Source organism: Acomys minous (assembly GCF_964271855.1).
Source record: "Acomys minous genome assembly, chromosome: 16".
In the NCBI taxonomy this organism is placed as follows: Eukaryota; Metazoa; Chordata; class Mammalia; order Rodentia; family Muridae; genus Acomys; species Acomys minous.
The window spans coordinates 69,167,663-69,185,886 of record NC_140498.1 but is presented as its reverse complement, the minus strand read 5'-3'; the positions used below and the strand labels follow the sequence as shown (position 1 = coordinate 69,185,886).

General features: G+C 55.0%; 1 protein-coding gene across 4 annotated transcripts in view; it reads left to right on the top strand.

Moving 5' to 3' along the window:
* The window catches only part of ELFN1 (extracellular leucine rich repeat and fibronectin type III domain containing 1), a 67,010-nt gene extending 49,041 nt beyond the window's left edge, over positions 1–17,969 (top strand). Inside the window, exons 1-3 of one of the 4 annotated variants that reach the window (XM_084761268.1) lie at positions 2,220–2,286; positions 2,607–2,684; positions 14,186–17,969. In XM_084761268.1, the coding sequence (XP_084617394.1) occupies positions 2,642–2,684; positions 14,186–16,962 (2,820 nt within the window). In that variant the 5' untranslated portion in view covers positions 2,220–2,286; positions 2,607–2,641 and the 3' untranslated portion in view covers positions 16,963–17,969. Of the gene's footprint in view, positions 1–2,219; positions 2,287–2,606; positions 2,685–6,705; positions 6,906–14,185 lie in introns of those variants that run through there. The other 3 variants (XM_084761269.1, XR_014775338.1, XM_084761270.1) reach the window with 3 other exon arrangements.
* Positions 17,970–18,224: the final 255 nt, after the last annotated feature.

Here is an 18,224-nt window from a genome sequence, read left to right as displayed (position 1 = left end):
AGGGGGCAATTGCATGGCCTACAAGCTGCTCCCTTGGGTGGCAGGTGACAGACAGGGACTCAGAGACATGGGCAGATAGGCAGGGAGCCACGGGCCAGGATTAAATCCCTAAGGGCTTTATCAGGAAGCGAGCCCTGCTAGACCCCGAGGCTGTGCTCACACCCCAGTTGGGTGGTTTCCAGGCCCAACTGGGACACCAAATATGGAAGGTTCCCAGCTGCCAGGCGACAGCAGCTGAGCTCCTAACGCTAGACAGGAAACAGTGTCATATGCAGCATGTGGCGAGGCTAGGCACAGCAGGAATCAGGGTATAGGGGTGCATGCCTGCTTGTGTGTGAAATCATAGGAGCATTCACACTGGCCCTGGTGGGTCTCAGGATAGAAAATTCTGGACTTGTGACTCCCATCCTGGCTCTGTCCTAGGCTGTGGCCGCTCCACCCCAGGAGAGTGAGAGAGATAGACTTTTATTTTGGTGGGGAGATCTTCTTAGGCCCTGACATTGCCAGAAGCTGTGTGACTTGGCCAGGCTTTTGTTCCTTCTTGTGAAAGAGGCTAAAGGGACCTCCTAGGGATGGTTCTGCAATGCCTAGAGTTCTTACCAGCCCCTGAAGAGGGTGTCTGTCCCCACTCTCTGACTCCAAATTCTCCCATTTGCCTGGAGGCTCTAGCCTTATCCTCCCTCAAGCTCCCTAGTAGGAACCTGATGGTCTGAGAAGCTGGAAGTCCAGAGACCCTGACTTCTGGGCTCCAGGCCTCAGAAGGATGCTATTTCCTTAGGGACTGTATGTATGTGAGCCCGAGGCCAGGCCCACTCACTCATGACCTCCACAGCCCATCTTCCCAGGCCATACAGATGGGGGATCAGATGGTGCCCCACCCCTCTACCTCTGCTTTGTCCCCTCATATCTCTGCACCCCCCCCCCCCGACACAGCGCACCACTCTCTGCGCCCTCCCTGCTGTAAACGCCATTCTCTGGGTTATAAGTTGGTTTTGTTTTGTTTTTTGACTTGGAGAGCTATGCGGCTTTCTGGAAAGCCATACCATGCTCCAGCTGGGTACAGTCTCTGTGTCCCGCCCCCCACCCCGCCCCCCAGCAAGCCACCACACTTGTCCTCATCCATCCTCTTCCCTCCGAAACCTCGCCCTCTTTCCTCTTCATCCCCCTCCCACCACAAGTAAAAGAGCGTAAGAGCCATCTTGAGGAGCGCTGATGTGCCTGTGGGAGTTCAGTGGGTAAGTGGCTCTCTTATGAGGCCACTTTTTTGTTGTTGTTGTTTTGTTTTGTTTTGTTTTTCGAGAGAGGGTTTCTCTGTGTTAGCTTTGGCTGTCCTGGACTTGCTTTGTAGACTAGGCTGGCCTCCAACTCACAGCGATCCACCTGCCTCTGCCTCCCGAGTGCTAGGATTAAAGGCCACCATGCCCAGCATGAGGCCACTTTCTTGTCCCCATTTCTTTAAAGGAGACAGAGATCAGAGTGAGTAAACACTTTCCCCTTAGGGAGCTGAAGGTCTTCAGCTGCCTACCCCCCCGTGCCCAGCACAGGATGACACTGGTCCTTTCCCTGTGCCCTGCACAGACACAGAACCCTAAATACCAGCTGGCACGGTGGCCCTGGTCACAGTGACCAACTGGCCCACTTGTCGGAAAAGTAAAAATGAGGGTTGGAGATGTCTAGGAGCATCCTTGGGGCTGGGGGTGGGGGTAGCATGAGGTCCTGAGTTGAGGTTCCCAGCACCCATAGAAAAGGCTGGAAGTGGCTGGAGAGATGGCTCAGAGGTTAAGGGCAATGACTGCTCTTCCAGAGGACCCAGGTTCAATTCCCAGCAGCCACACGGCAGCTCCCAACTGTCTGTAACTACAAGATTTGACACCCTCACACAGACATACATGCAGGCAAAACACCAATGCACATAAAATAAAAACAAATTAATGAAAAGGCTGGAAGTGGAGGCCTATGTTTATAATCCCAGCGCTGCGGGGCTGAGACAGGAGGATTCCTGGAGCTCTCTGGCTAGCCAGCCTACCCTACCTAGCTCCTGAGAGGCTCGGTCTCAAAAATAAGGTTGACAGAGCCTGAGGGATGAATGCCTACACGGTCTTCTGTCCCCCCACTCCGACCTCCCATATATACAGAAGGAGGAGGAGAGGAGGAGGAGGAAGAAGAAGAGGAGAGGTTGTTGTTATTGTTGTTTGCAAGGAAGCCTATGGCCGTCAGGTAGTCAAATCAGGAGGCAAAAGGCTCAACAGTTTAAGGGGTCCTTGCTAACTTCCAGCTAAGCACCAGGTATATGGGGCTGCTCAGGCTGGCTCTGAGGGCTGGGGATTCCCCTCAGCAGGGAAGCTGGGAAGTGGGAGGGAAGCTAGGAGGTAGGGCCACTACCCACCCGGTTGCTGCTGCTGCTGCTGCTGCTGCCGCTGCTGCTGCTGCTGCGTAACAAGCAGTCCACCAGCTGTTCCACATTCAGGTTTGTGAGTCAAGCACCCAGGGGAGGGCTTGGTGGCACATTTGGATCTGCTCAGCTGTGATGCTTGCCCCCAGCTAGGCATGAAGGGGCCCTTGGCCTCCATCCCCTAGTTCCCACACATACACCTCAACACCCACAGCAGGATGGCATGGAAGTCGCTTCCAGGACAATGCTATGGAGCTACTGGCCCAGCTGATCGAGCTAATGCCGTGGCCTGGTGAGCCCCCCCCTCGCCCCCCCTCGCCAGGCCTGGGTTTAAGGGTGCCAAGGTAGAGCCAGCCAGGGAGCAACAGGAGGTGACACAGGTGCTGTAGTTCATAAGCTGCCCTTGCTGGGAGTGCTGACACTGCCGTGGGGTCTGTCCTTCTGTTAGGAAGGATGAGGCAGAGGCCCAGTCGGGGCCATCCATATCTTCTTGTGTATCTTTAGTGCTCGTGGGGTGTGCTGCAGTTACACATCCGTGCACGGCTACCCTGGAGCCTAGCCTTGTGGGCCCTGGGGACTGGTGCAGAGAGTGGCCCCCAGTTGAGGTTTGTGTCCCTTCCAAAGTCCCCATGATCCCCCCCCCCCTCACTGCTCTTGCGTCTCCCAAGAACGAGTCCTTCCACGTTTCTAATGTGTTCTCAGAGATCACCCTGTCCGCTGCCCCTACCGTGGGCCGACCCCAGAGGGTGATGCTCTATGTTAGGTCTATGTGAGTGATGGTCACCCACACCGCTTCACAGAAAGACCCCACGCCTCTGAAACCAGGGATTCCCCTCCAAGAACGTCAGAGGCTGAGGCCACGGCCACCTAAAGGAGGATGTAGAAAAGGCCACACACTCCCCGAGTGGCAAAGACACCCCAGCAATGAAACCCCATACCGTCCTTCCCCGTGAATGCCGTCAAAATCTCCTTGGGGAGACAAGAGCAGACGCAGTCTCAGATTTGAAGAATATTAGAGAGATGATCCGCCTTGATTATACAGGATTCATACAAAGAATTCAGAGATGGCTTTGAGCTAGAGCAATCTATTAATATAATATATAATATCAGTCAGCCAGCCAGCACGCCGTGTTAACAAATGACAAAGGGCGTTTGACCAAGCCCTGGTGCCAACTTCTGGCTTTAAAGGAACAGCTAAAAATAGGTCTGGAAAGGTGCTTTGCTATCTGACTGAAGAATCTACCTCAGCGTCACAGGCCACGACTGTTCCAAATGATGGCATTAAAAAAAAATCATTCCCGTTCTAAACCTTTTATTAGAGAAAAGACAGCACCTCTCTCTTTGTAAGAGATGGTAGACATAGCAATAAGACAGGAAAGCGAATTGAACGTCTCTAGGAAAAATTTTAATTATTTGCTGTCAGTGTGATTTGAGACCCGAGAGAAGCAACTGAAAAATAATTTAATATACGAATGTAATATAAAGGTACAGAGCCAGAGAGAAAACACGTAATACAGATCAATAACTTTCATTTGTGCTAAAGAACAAGTGGTTGGAACAAGTAATGAAATAATTGGTCCCCACTTGAGATGGGTACAATAAAAACAACAGCACAGAAGCCCCGAGGAGTTTCTCGAAAATTTGACAAGAAAAATTTAGGATCATTATAAAGAGCTCGATACTGACTTCCGGAGGGACAGGGAGGAAAAAAATAACAATGAGAAGAGGCTTGCCGGAACCTTCCGTGGGAGTTACTCTAGACTTAATTTACAGTCTGAACGCAGTTCCTCTGCATCAGGTGGCCAGTTTTGAAAAGCAGGAGAGAATTGTCCTCAAGGCCACCTGGAAGGCTATTCAGAGCCGGGTGTAGTGGTCTCCCAGTGCCCAGGAGGCTGAGGCAGGAGGATTGAGAGTTTCAGGGCAGCGTGTGCTACATAGAAAAACATTGCCTCAAGACAACTACCTCCCCCCTCACCACCACACAAAAAAATGAATATTCAAAAAGGAAAATAATGAAATGGAGCTAAGGACGTGGTCCAGTTGGTGGAGTGCTTGCCCGCTGCACAAAGCCCTGGCTTCCACCGTCAGGACCATATAAACAGAGTGTGGTGATGCACACCCGCAACTCCAGCCCTTGGGGGGTGGAGGCAGGAGGATCAGAAGTTGAAGGTTGTCCTTGACTACCCTTGGCTTGAGGCCAACCCAGGCAACACAAAATCCTGTCCAAAAAAAAAAAAAAAAAAAAAAAAAAAAAGCAAAATTAAGAATCAGAAAATCAGAATATATAAACAATTTAGCTACAGTGTTTGTCTTCCTAGATATGGAGCTAAAACTATGAAGGACAATGGTGACCTGTGACAGAAAGTGTACAGTTTTGGTGAAAGAAGAGGGCTGGGGAGTCTCCTGGGAGACTGTGCCACCAGGCCTCCTCCTGTCGTGGCTCTGCTGGTAGTGCGATTCTTACTATTTGTTCATTTAGTTGAGTGTGTGTTTGCACGCAAGCATAGAGTCCAGAGGTCAACCTCAGGTACCATCCACCTTGCTTTTTGGGGACAGGATCTCTCCCTAGCCTGGCGCTCACCAGTTAGGCAAGGCTGACTGGCCACAGAGCCCTAGGGATCCCCTTGGTTCTGGCTTCTCAGCTCTAAAATCTCAAGCAAGTGCTACCAGGCCTGGCTTTGTCTATGGGTTCTGGGGAGGGGTGTGTGAAAATCAGGCCTCTTGCTTGCACAGAAAGCGCTATACTGACTGAGCCACCTCCCCAACCCTCGTGGGACTGTTCTGGGGGATGCTTGGGAGCTGTGTAAGGCTGTGGAAGGAGGGAGGGAGGGAGCGAGGGAGGAAGGGAGGGAGGGAGGAAGGGAGGAAGGGAGGGCAAGATTGGAGAATCAGAAATCAACCAGAAGGAATAGATTAATCAATACATCTTGTCAGGACCATTTGCTGCTACTTAGGAAGGGGCTGGCAGAGTCGATTCGGACCCTTTCCCATGTGGAGGAAAACCTCCCATGTGGAGTGAACACTAAGTATCAGAAGGGGCAAGTGTAAGGCAGCGTCCCCTCTGAGGGCAAGCCAGTGTCCCCCCCCCCGCCCCCACCCCTACCCCCCGCCCTGCTCTGCAGAGCTGAGGGAGGCAGGGCTGGGGTCTCAACCCCAGGGACCTGGTGACAGTGAACTCACAATCTTCCTGCTTTAACCTCCTGGGAGCTGGGAACCCACCGCACCTGGCTCAGGGGAGTCTTCCTTGGTGGCTGCACACCATTCCCTGGTGCCTGTCATGGGTGAGGTGATGCGGCCTCTGAGAGAGGGCTGGTGGCCGTGGGAGCTTCCCAGGAGACAGGTCATTCTGGTGGTGGCAGCGATTGCAGACACCACCGGGTCCGTAAAAGCCGAGTGATCCCCAGGCAGGAGGATAGCCTTCAGTTCATCTCCTCAGAACTCGCCACGTGCTGGTAGCTCTCAGAACAAACGGAACGTGGGCAGCCGTGGGTATGGGGGGGGGGAGGGAGGGGTGTCGGTGTCTCTCCTTCCCATCCCCTCTTGCCAGGGCTGTGGACTCCGTCAAGAGGTCAGACACCCGTTTCTGGTGGAGGTGTGTCCCACAGAGGGGCAGCTGGAGGCTCAGATACACGCTGGTGCCAGCCACTCGGGTCTCAATGCCAATACCCTCGGGATAGATTTCGTGTGTTTTCTTAATTTCCCTAATTAATGTAATGTTGACGGACTAATTGCTCATTAATTAACTGTGTGTGTGTGGGGGGGGGGTGTCTGGCTGTATGCAGAGGCCCACATCTAGTGTTCTCCTCAGTCACTCCACGTTATTTTTGAAACAAGGTCTCTCACTGAACTAGGAGTTCTCTGCCTCAACTAGACTCTTGGCCAGCAAGGCCCCAAGATCCTCCTGACTCCACCTTGGTACTGGGATTACAAGCATGCGCCATGAGGCCTGGCTTTAATGTGGGTCCGAGGATCGAACTCGGGACCTCAAGCTTGCACGGCTGGACACGCTTTACCCGCTGATCCGTCTCCTCAGTACCCCTTGTGTGGTGTTTTCTTTCTTTTTTTTTTTTTCTTTTTAATTGCCAGATAATTGTAACATCTGAAGGCTAGTGACCTCAGCTCAAAACAGTGGTCCTCCAAATCTTTAGTGTGATGACAAAATGCCAGGAACAAGTACAGATCCAACAGCCAAGGTGGCAATGGCCCGAGGGTCAGCCTGACCTGGTGAGTGGCTTGCGGATAGTCGCTGTGTCTGTAGTGGGCCTGGCGGGGACAGTATAAAGTGAGGTCTGGCCCATGTTGTTCCCCCAGGACCAGCCAGCCTCACCTACAACAACTCCTTGCCTTCCCACCAGGCCAGTACCAACGCTCCCCGCCCCCAAATCGGGCCAGAGTTCTCGAGGTCAGGAGAACCTGACAGGGCCTTTCTGGAGCTCAGACGCTCTCAGAGGTCAGCATAACGCTGTAGCAGATCTCAGACCGGCCTTCCCTCAAAACAACTGGAAAGATTCAGGTCAGACTAAAGATAGAACCTCCTAGCTGCCAGAGTTATGGGGTGTGTGTGTGTGTGTGTGTGTGTGTGTGTGTGTGTGTGTGAGATGGGGCACCCAGACCCATGGTTGCTTTCAAATGAATCTTTCCCGTCTGACGATGGGGACCATGGCAGAGTTCCTGGAGAGGGTCACACTGTCTGTCCTCTTCAGGGACCAGCCTGGCACTCTCCTCCAAAGGCGCCTGCCAGCGCTTGAGCAGGGAGCCTTTGCGGACTGATTTCTCCCTCCAGTGGCGCAATACATCATCTTTTTTAATTTAAAAAGATGCCCGGTGGAAGCTTCAGAGACCATTAAGTGTTTGGGTCCCTAATTAACTTCAGAGCAGCCTGGAGCAGCAAAGGAAGGGAGGGAGGGAGGGAGGGAGGGAGGGAGGGAGAGCCACAGGGAGTGATGAGGGGGGGGGTGGCTCTAGTTGGGAAGGAAACTGCAGACCAGACACCCCCTCCCTGCACCTCCAGGCCAGAGCCTCCTGGGGGTGGGGAGGGTGGTTGCCTTGTACATCTGGCTCCAACTCCACAGCCCCCTCTGGAAGTTTCAAGTGAGTCAGGAGACCACTTTGCCGCAAAACTGCCTGGCTGGGTTCTTTTGCTGGTCTCTGCTGCCTGGCTGGCTTTCCCTCTCTGAGCCTCTCCACCTCTCTCTTCCCTCCCCCACCCCCCCCACCCCCATCCCCTCCCTCCCATCTATGTACCGAGGTTATCAATGTTGGCCTCGGTATCCAGTAGGTGCTCAATAAATGCAGATGCGGGGAGGAGAAGAGAATTGCCCTGGCTGCGTGCATGCAGAGTGGGGTGAGACCTGAGGGTCTCCTACAAGGCCATCTGGCATTAGACAGTCTCCCTGTCACCTTAACTCTCCTTGGTGACCCCTGAGCTATCACAGAGAGGGGCACAGCGTGGGCAAGAGTATTCTCTAGTCTCCAGTCTCTGGCCAGTTGGAGGACATAATCAGGGCCAGCCAAGGTCCGGGGCATGCCAGGCCTGACCCTGTGGCCAAGTCCCAAGGTGCCAGGCTGCTGGTTCAGTCATTCTACACTACTGCCCATGTCGACCTTGAGTCAGAGGGTCTGGGAGTGCAGGCAGGATTCAGGCAGCCTTGGTGGGCTGTGAGGAAACCCTCAGAGCTGGAGGGGTTCCCTGGGGCCTTCCCGGGGTGAAGGCAGGACTGCACATAAGCTCTGTCCACCCAGGCTGTTGACAAGGCCTCTCATTAGATCGAGGAGGGTCCAGAAAACCATCCATGAAGAACAGATGGGGGGAGAGAGAGAGAGAGATGTACAAAGTTCTAGAAAGCTTGAATAACCAGGAGCTTGCTTCCTTTGCCATCAGCCTAGGAGGGAGCGCCAAGCTCATCTCTACTTGACAGCAGAACGAAGCTCAGAGAGGGTCAGTAGCTCTCCCAAGGTCACCCAGCCAAATCAACCTTAGCACCTCAACGTGAGCTGAGGAGCAAGGGAGGAGGCTGGCTCTTGTCTGCCCCAGCTTCAGCCTCCAGGACCTGCCCATCATAGGGCTCTGCCACAGAGTGCCGCCGGGACAGTTCTGCCTGGAGCCCTGCTGCAGAGGCAGGCAGACATTAGCAGTAAACATGATCTATTGGCAAAACATTGGAACGTTGAAAAGTTATCGATCGATTGCCTTCCACCCATCTCTCTGCGTCTCTGCCCTGGCCCTCAGCCTGTGCTGCCCTGGCAGCGGGGGGTGGGGGGTGGGGGTGGGGGTGACAGGTGAGGGTGGGAGGGATGTTTGCAAAATAGGGAGAGAAGTCCACTCCACCAGCGGAAACCTTGGCCCAGCTCCAGCCCTGCCCTGGCCGCTCTTGTAGCTCTATGATCGAAGACAGATCCGTATTTTTAGACACATGCGATCAGTCCCACTCGCCCGCCATGATTATGCAAATCTCACCATAAGAAGTTTAAAAGCCTGGAACACCACACTCTACTTTGTCATCAGTGGAGGGCTGCGGGGTAGGGACAGCAGGACAAACACAGCACATCCCGTTGTTCCCACTGTGCCCTGGGCACAGCCACAGTGTGTGTGTGTGTGTGTGTGTGTGTGTGTGTGTGTGTGTGTGTGTGTGTGTGTGTGTGTGTAAGAGTCATCCCAGATACTAGGTCCTGGCACTATATGACGAACCCCTATAGACACCCAGGGAAACTCAGGTGGGGAAACTGAGGCCTGGGTTTGGAAATGGAAGACTTGGGCAGCGCAGGCTTGATTCTGCCCGCACCCTCAGTTTCTCTGGCCCCGAAAAGACTCTGTCTTTTGTTCTAAGAGGAGAGAAGTGATAAGGAGCAGGGAGGGCAAGAAGTAGATAGGAACTAAATCCGCCCCCACCCCTCACCCCTGCCTCTTATCACCTTGGGCCCCTCCTCCCCAACCCTGCCCTAAAATCCACCCGCTATAGCCTGGGGTACTGCCTGACACTGCCTACTCCTCTCCGTCCCCCTGAACACCCCACGGCCCCTACAGAGTGATGGCTCTGGTCTCATGACCTTGTACCTTTGCCTCTTCCCCTCTCTGCTCATCTTCTTTTCTGCCCGATGGACTCCTACTCAGCCGCTATGATCTTCCGTCTAATGCCCTGCCCACTGGCCCGAGGCCCAGTTGCATCTCCTCAGCTCGCCTCTCTCCTGCCGGGCTGGGTCCCTCTGTTCATGGGCCTTTGGGGGGTTCCTCTGCTGTTCTGAAACTCTACGCCCAGCATCCCTCTGCTGTGGGGAGAGACCAGAGGGTGTCTTGCTGCTCAGGCCTGTCAATCTGTGAGTCGGATGTCTAGTGAGAGTCTGTCAGAAAAGCCACACTCAGCCGGGCACGGTGGCGCACGCCTGTAATGTCAGCACTAGCACTCAGGGAGGCAGAGGCAGGGGGATCTCTGTGAGTTCGAGGCCAGCCTGGTCTACAGAGAGAGAGAGTTCCAGGACAGCCAGGTCTATGCAGAGAAACCCTGTCTCAAAAAACAAACAAACAAACAAACAAACCTCCAAATAACAAACAAACAAACCCCACAAAAAAAACCAAAATCAAAAAGAAAGAAAGAAAGAAAGAAAGAAAGAAAGAAAGAAAGAAAATCTACACTTTGTTCATCTCTGTTCATTCTTAGGGTATCTTTGAAAGTTCCTTTGGCCTGTGGCAGATCCTCTCTCCCTCCCTTCCTCCCTTCCTCCCTCCCTCCCTCCCTCCCTCCCTCCCTCCCTCCCTCTCTCCCTCCTTCCTTCTTCTTTCTCTCCCTCCCTCCCTCCTTCCTTCTGAGTGTGTATACATGTGAGTACAGATGTGTTTGCACATGCACACACATGCAAGTGTTCCTGCACATGGGGGCCAGACCACCTCAGGTGCCATTCACTCTCCTGTTGAGACAGACCCTCACCGGCCTGGAACTCACTGCTTCGGTTAGGCTGTCTGGCCACCAAGCCCCAGGGACCCTCCTGTGTCTCTGCCTTCTTGGTGCTGTGGTTGGTCACATGCTTTGCTTTCCACATAGGTTAAGGGGCCCCAAATCGAGGTCGCCGTGCTCATAGGACAAGTGCTTTACCAACCGTGCCATCTCTGCCTGTGTGACATTTCTTTAAATGGCTAATTCACTCCCTCAGGGACCTCTGCTTTCTCCATCCAAGCCAAGTGGCCTGGCCCTCAGCTCCTAGGCTTCAGCGCCTTCCTGTGGTGTAAGGCTGACAGCTCAGTGGTCAGAGCTGTCGACAGCTGGTCCCCAGCACCTGGGGTCGACCCCTGCATCCTGTAAGTGGAATCTACCTTCCAAACTAGGCCTTGGAGTTCCCCATTGGGCCCCACATCTGCAAACCTCATCTGCAACCTAGGAAATGTGAGGGCTGTGGAGACCAATGGGGGCCCAGGCAAGGGGAACGGGCTTCGAAAGATCGCATTGGACAGTCCAGCTATCCAAGTCATCCTTAGGTCCCCATGAGAACCCAGTTTCAGGGACTGGGATGGTGACACAGTGAGCATCAGACACCCTGTGCCAAAGGCCGCCACGAAATGAGCAAGACAAAAGCTGGAAGTTAGCGGCCCAGAGGTCACATATAAGAGTGACAGGAGGACATCACTCCCTCAGATCCGAAATGAAAATGGCTGCGGGGGGGGGGGGGGTGAGGGGAGGGGGAAGATAAAGGCAAGAGACAGTGAAAATGGTGGGTTACACTTTTTAGGGAGTTTGCTTTGAAGGGCAGGAAAAGGAGAATAGGGAGGCAGGCCCACAGGTTTAGTGTGTTGGTTGCTTCAGTGGAAGATTTAGAAGGACTCGGTCCAGCAGCCACTGGCCGCACTTCTGACATTAGGTACCCATCCACACACGGGCACAGGAACCCTGACACAGAATGTGGCCCACGGCCCAGGACTTACAGACGTCTCTTCCAGGTGGTGGTGGGCCCGGTGCCAGGAAGGAGCTCCCTCGTGCGGGGGTCCGTGTGCGCCCTCCACCCTGGAGGCCGTGGATTGTCGAGTGAATTACTGAGCACAGAGTGAAAGGAGTGTTGCGGGCATGAGAGGGGAATGGCGGGGTGAGGCGAGTTGTGGGGTGAGTGGTAGATGAATGGAGGACATTGGCTGGAGAGGTCGGGCTGGAGGTGGGACACTGTCCGGGGCCATCAGTACCCACCATGCAATTCGGCCTGTTCTCTCGCTAACTGCTCCCCTAGAGCTCTCCATGGCGGCAGTGCTGTGGGCCCAGACCCACGGGATGTGGTCTCTCTTCTACCTAATTCTATGCCTGCGGCTCTAGGTGTCATTGGGCCAGTCCGCTCAGCCCGTCCTTCACCTGGACGGGAAGAAGCACAGGCCAATTCACTGTGTGACCCAGGATGGGCCTTTCTTTCTGGGCCTCAGTTTCCCTGATCTGTGAAACTAAGTGTGGAAGGTCAATTTGGGGGGGGGCTACGAGGCTGAGCGTAGTAGGGGGACAGCCATGGGTTCCTGCCTTGCCTTGTACTAAAAGATCCCTCCATTGTTGAGGAGCCTAGATGTGGGGTGACAGGAGCCTGGGGGAAGAGACAGGACTACACCGTGGCTGCAGGCAGGGACCCTCGTACTCTGCCTGCCCACTGTCACACTGGCAGGTCCAATGGGGGTGACGGGGAGAGGGGGGGCTGTTTCCACACTGTGAGTCATAGCGCAAACAACCAGACTGCCATGTGGGAGGAGACATGGTGACACAGAAGTGTGAAAGAGGCAAGAGGGGACAAAAAAAAAAAAAAAAGAGGACCCAAGTCCCCACATAGCCTGTCCCGTGTGTGTAGGTGAGCATAGGTATGCAGAGCCACGCTTAGGAGGACACGGGAAGTGCAAACGTCCACGTGTGCACACTTGCATCAGCGAGCGTAGGAGGCCAGCACGGTGCAGCAGGAGACATCGTGGCGCCTCTTTGGGCCTGTAATCCTGCTTAACTCGACTTTCAGTTATTTTGAGCAAGAGATTACAGCTGATTAAGATCTCTTGCCAGGCGCCACCCCTCCTGTAGGCTAGGACAGAAATGCGCTCCGCTCACCCGGGCCAGTGGCCTCAAGACCAACCCCACTAGGCTTTCTCTGGCTTGCACTCTTCTCTGGTGTTGGTACGGGCATCAGGGCATTGTGGCTAAATTGTGCCACCACTGGGCCCTTGACATCGCTGTCAAAACCCAGGATAAGGCTCCCAAAAAAACCTCCCAGGCCCCACTGGCTGAGGATCATGCCTCCCGACTGACCTGTGTCCCCTTTCCTGCTCCAGTGCACAAGGTCCAAACAGACCCCGGACTGCTGAACTCCAAGGCAGTGCCTGGATGCCTCTGGGTCCCCAATCTGTCCCCCTTCATCTCTCTCAGTCAGAAATGGATTCCCTCGGGAGCCAGGTCCAGTTTATGATGTTTGCAAAGAGGAAATGTGAGAGTGTGTGTGTGTGTGTCTATTTTTTTCCCCCTCCTTATTTTAGTCACTTCAGTGCAGCCTAGTTGCGGCTGTCAATATTGGTGAAATAAACTCGGCTGGCTGCTGGCCAGGCCACTGAGCAGTGACAGAGGCTGCTGTAAATCCCTGTATTAACAAGCTAACACCCATTTCTTCATCCTGCAAGTGGGCAGAGGGAGACCACGGGTGTAAAGGACCCCAGTTCTACTGTGAGCTCTCTTCCTATCACCCCACAGTCCTATGTGCACACACTCTGGGTGCTGGGGGTTGTGGGGAGGCACAATCCTGGTCCTGGGGGTGTACATGGCTAGGGGGAGACATGAGGGAGAAGGGGCTGCTTGTAGAAAAATTTGGGGCGTGAGATAGAAAGAGAGCTTCGCCCTGGGAACGTGGAGGTGCTTTTGTTAAGCCTGGAAAGGACTTTTTTTTTTAATTAAAATTTTGTTTTTACATTTATTTATTAATTGTAGGGGGTGGGTCAGAGGACAGCTTGCTGGAGTTGATTCTCTCTTCCCTGTGTGGGCCGTAAAGATTCAACTCAGTACTTGTCAGCAATCGCATTGATTGGCTGAGCCATCTCCCTGTCTTCCCACAATCCCACAAGGACTTCTCAGCGGAGGAGCGGAGGAGCGGACTGTCCCCCCTCTATTGTCACGCAGGGATGGCTTCATCAAGCCCTTGGGTACCGCGAGGTTGGTTGGATGACTTCAGAGGTCAGCCAGTTGATCCATCTGGAGGAACTGAGGCCCACAGGACAGTGGCTTGCTGGGCCACGGGGATAGGAGCTCCTCAGTGTGCCAGGCCTCTCCCCCTTGCCTGCCTCCTTGAAGGCACAAGAAGGGTTGATCTGTCTCAGGCTGGGGCCATTGACTGGGTGTTCGGCACCCCCTGCAGGCAGTTCAGAAGGTGTGGAGCGGCTGGCGCTTCTTGGGGAGAAAGGACACCTAAGCGCTTGGGGTGGGAGGGCACAGTGCCAAAAAGTCAACGCCTTGGCCAGCCCTACCACTGCTGAACTCTGAGTCCTTTCTTAGCCTGTTTCCCTGTCAGTCCAAGGCTGTGCTCAGTCACCTGCATCAGTTGTCGTTAGCGCCTCTGAACTGATTACTCGGGGGGGGGGGGGGCCTCATGTCCACTCTGCACATGAAAAAAAAATGGATCTGATGGATGTCTGTTTTCCTTGGTGATCCCAGACCCTCTGAGCCCAGGCCCGTGATCTGGGACAAGTACAGTCTCCGTTTTACAGCAGACACTGGTGGGCGGCTCAGCTGAATTCTTCAAATAGCCACACAATGACTTTGGACGTGGCCTGTTCTGGAACTTACTCTCTTCTCTCTTGTCTTGCAGGAGAGAATACTTCAGGCAGAGGAGCCAGGGAGAGCCACCAGGACACACAGGCCCATGGGAAAGCAGGCCGTGGCCACCTCAGGACCGGGGAGGATGACAAGGGACCGTGGGCACTGAGGGAACCATTGTCCCTCCCAGCACCTGCGCCATGCATCTCGGGACAGGACACCTCTGACAGTGCAGGCAGTGCCCCATCCCCACCCCCTAAGTCCCCCTGGGGGCGGCCCATTGCTCAGCCCTCCTCCACCCTGTCCCAACAGGCAGAGTGTCCCGAGATGGCTGGGCACGGGTGGGGTGCACCATGGGTGCTCGTGGCAGCGGCCACGTTACTGCACGCAGGTGGCCTGGCCCAAGGCGACTGCTGGCTGATCGAGGGTGACAAAGGCTTCGTGTGGCTGGCCATCTGCAGCCAGAACCAGCCGCCCTACGAGGCCATCCCTCAACAGATCAACAACACCATCGTGGACCTGCGGCTCAACGAGAACCGCATCCGCAGCGTGCAGTATGCCTCGCTGAGCCGCTTTGGGAACCTCACATACCTCAACCTCACCAAGAATGAGATTGGCTACATCGAGGACGGGGCCTTCTCCGGCCAGTTCAACCTCCAGGTGCTGCAGCTGGGTTACAACCGGCTGCGCAACCTAACGGAGGGTATGCTACGGGGCCTGAGCAAGCTTGAGTACCTGTACCTACAGGCCAACCTCATCGAGGTGGTGATGGCCAGCGCCTTCTGGGAGTGTCCCAACATAGTCAACATAGACCTCTCCATGAACCGGATCCAGCAGCTGGGCAGCGGCACCTTCGCGGGCCTGGCCAAGCTCTCGGTGTGTGAAATTTACAGCAACCCTTTCTACTGTTCCTGTGAGCTGCTGGGTTTCCTGCGCTGGCTGGCCGCTTTCACCAATGCGACCCAGACCCATGACCGGGTGCAGTGTGAGTCTCCTCCAGTCTACGCAGGCTACTTCCTCCTGGGCCAGGGCCGTCACGGCCACCAGCGCAGCATCCTCAGCAAACTGCAGTCTGTGTGCACCGAGGACTCCTACACTGCTGAGGTCTTTGGCCCACCGCGCCCGGCGCCAGGCCGATCCCAGCCGGGACACTCGCCACCGTCACCTCCGCCGGAGCCCAGCGACATGCCTTGCGCTGATGACGAGTGCTTCTCCGGTGACGGCACCACGCCCCTGGTGGTCCTGACTACACTGGTCACTCAGACAGAGGCTCGCCCCTCCATGAAGGTCAAGCAGCTGACCCAGAACTCAGCCACTATCATGGTGCAGCTGCCGAGCCCGTTCAACCGCATGTACACCCTCGAGCAGTACAATAACAGCAAATCCTTCACCGTGTCCAAGCTGACCCAACCTCAGGAGGAGATCCGCCTCACCAATCTCTACACACTCACCAACTACACGTACTGCGTGGTCTCCACCAGCTCTGGCACCCATCACAACCATACCTGCCTTACCATCTGCCTGCCCAAGCCGCCCAGTCCACCCGGCCCCGTGCCCAGCCCCTCCACGGCCACTCATTATATTATGACCATCCTAGGCTGCCTCTTCGGTATGGTGCTGGTCCTGGGCGCTGTCTACTACTGCCTGCGCAAGCGGAGGCGGCAGGAGGAGAAACACAAGAAGGCAGTGGCCGCAGCCGCCGCCGGCAGCCTGAAAAAGACCGTCATCGAGCTCAGGTATGGCCCTGACATTGAGGCACCTGGGCTGGCCCCTCTGACCCAGGGCCCCCTGCTCGGCCCTGAGGCTGTGACTCGAATACCTTACCTGCCAGCCACCACCAGTGACGTGGAGCAGTATAAGCTGATGGAGAGCAGCGAGACCCCCAAGGCCACCAAAGGGAACTACATTGAAGTGCGCACTGGGGAGCCGCCGCCGGAACAACGCAGAGGCTGTGAGCTGAGTCGGCCTGGCCCTGAAAGCCAGGGCTCGGTCGCTGAGATCTCCACCATTGCCAAGGAGGTGGATAGAGTCAACCAGATCATTAACAACTGCATCGACGCACTCAAGTCTGAGTCCACCTCTTTCCAGGGCGCCAAATCAGGGGCCGTGTCGGCGGCTGAGCCGCAGCTGGTACTGCTGTCGGAGCCTCTGGCCAGCAAGCACAGCTTCCTGTCCCCTGTGTACAAAGATGCCTTCGGCCATGGTGGCCTGCAGCGGCACCACAGCGTGGAGGCTGCGCCCGGGCCCCCGAGGGCCAGCACTTCACCCAGCGGTTCTGCACGCAGCCCTCGCCCCTTCCGGCCCGAGGCCACCGGCACACATAAGGCCCCAGCCACTGAGACCAAGTATATCGAAAAAAGCTCACCTGTGCCCGAGACCATCCTCACTGTGACACCCGCAGCCACCTTGCTGCGGGCCGAGGCCGACAAAAGTCGCCAGTACGGTGGCGAGCACCGGCACTCGTACCCCGGCTCTCACCCTGCCGAGCCACCCGCTCCGCCACCACCTCCGCCCGCCCACGAGGGTTTGGGCGGCCGCAAGGCATCCATCCTGGAACCTCTGACGCGGCCGCGACCCCGAGACCTCGTCTACTCGCAGCTGTCCCCGCAGTACCACCACCTGAGCTATTGCTCCAGCCCGGAGTACACCTGCAGGGCGTCTCCAAGCATCTGGGAGCGTCTCAGACTGAGCCGCCGGAGGCACAAGGATGATGCGGAGTTCATGGCGGCTGGCCACGCCCTGCGCAAGAAGGTCCAGTTTGCCAAAGACGAGGACCTGCACGACATCCTAGACTACTGGAAAGGCGTGTCTGCCCAGCACAAGTCCTGAACCTCTTCTCCTCCACCCCTCCGCAGGGCCCAAGGCAGCCTGGCCCTGTCCTCTCCGAAACTCGTGATTGCCCATTGGACCAAAAAAAAAGGATAGATCATCCGCAGCAGCTATCCCTGACTGAGACTCAACACTAAATCCAACGTCCGTGCACAACAAGGGGCCTCTGCGTTCAGCGCCTGGCCCACAGGGACAGCTTGAGGAGGCCACAGGTGGCCACAACAGTAGATATACTAACTTCCATGTAAACTGTAATGTGCCTGCTGCCTGGTGCAAGCAAGCAAGCTACATACACACACACATACACACTCACACATACACACACACTCTCACACACACTCACTCACACACACATACACCACACACACACACACAAACACATGCATACACAACGCATGTGCACACACAAACACACATACTCCTAAGCATGCACACACTCACACACACACACACACACACACATACACACATGGGACTTCGGAAAACTGTGTCTTATGGGTGGGGGTGGGGGAGGGGAATTTTTTCCATTATCTTTCCTGTTTTGAGTCTTCTCTTCCTCCTTTCTTCTCTTTCTTCTTTATTTTTTCCTTTTTAAAAAAAATATATATATAAAAGTGAAAATCTTTAAAAAAAAAAAAAAGAACTAAATCACTTACTGTGGGGCACGTGACCAACCAAGTGTGGCTAGCTTCATGGCACCTCTTAAATGTGATCTCCTGGTCTGTGGAGTGCAGAGAGGTGCAGCCAAGACAGATGTGTCACCTCTGTCTGGCAGCATCCTGAGGCTGTGGGATGCGAGCGGGGAAGTGGAGACTGTGCCTGGGGACAGGTCAGGGTGGCAAGGGGGGGGGTGCAGGCTGGAAAAAATTGTGTGGTCTCCCCCCACCCCAGCCCCATCTTTGTTGTACACTGTAGCTGTTCTATTGTACAGAAAAAAATCTATATTTGCAAAGTTTGCTGTAAAATGAGAGAGAAAAAAGACTATGTCTACTAAAAAAAAATCTGCAAAGGAAAAAAATGCAAATATGCGTGTTCTGTGGTTTCTTTTCTTTTTTTTTTTTTCTGGGTTCAGGGTCCCATTTAGGCAAGCGAGTGTACATAGTGACTTGGACGGGCTCGGTGAGAGCCCATGGGAAGATCAGTGGCTCACACTGGGCAGGGAAGGGTCCAGCCTCTTTGAGAGTGGGTCCCAGTGTGGATGGATCAGGGATAAGGGGCCGGAGGAAGCTGAGGGGGGCTGTGGCTACACCAGGGCCCGTGTG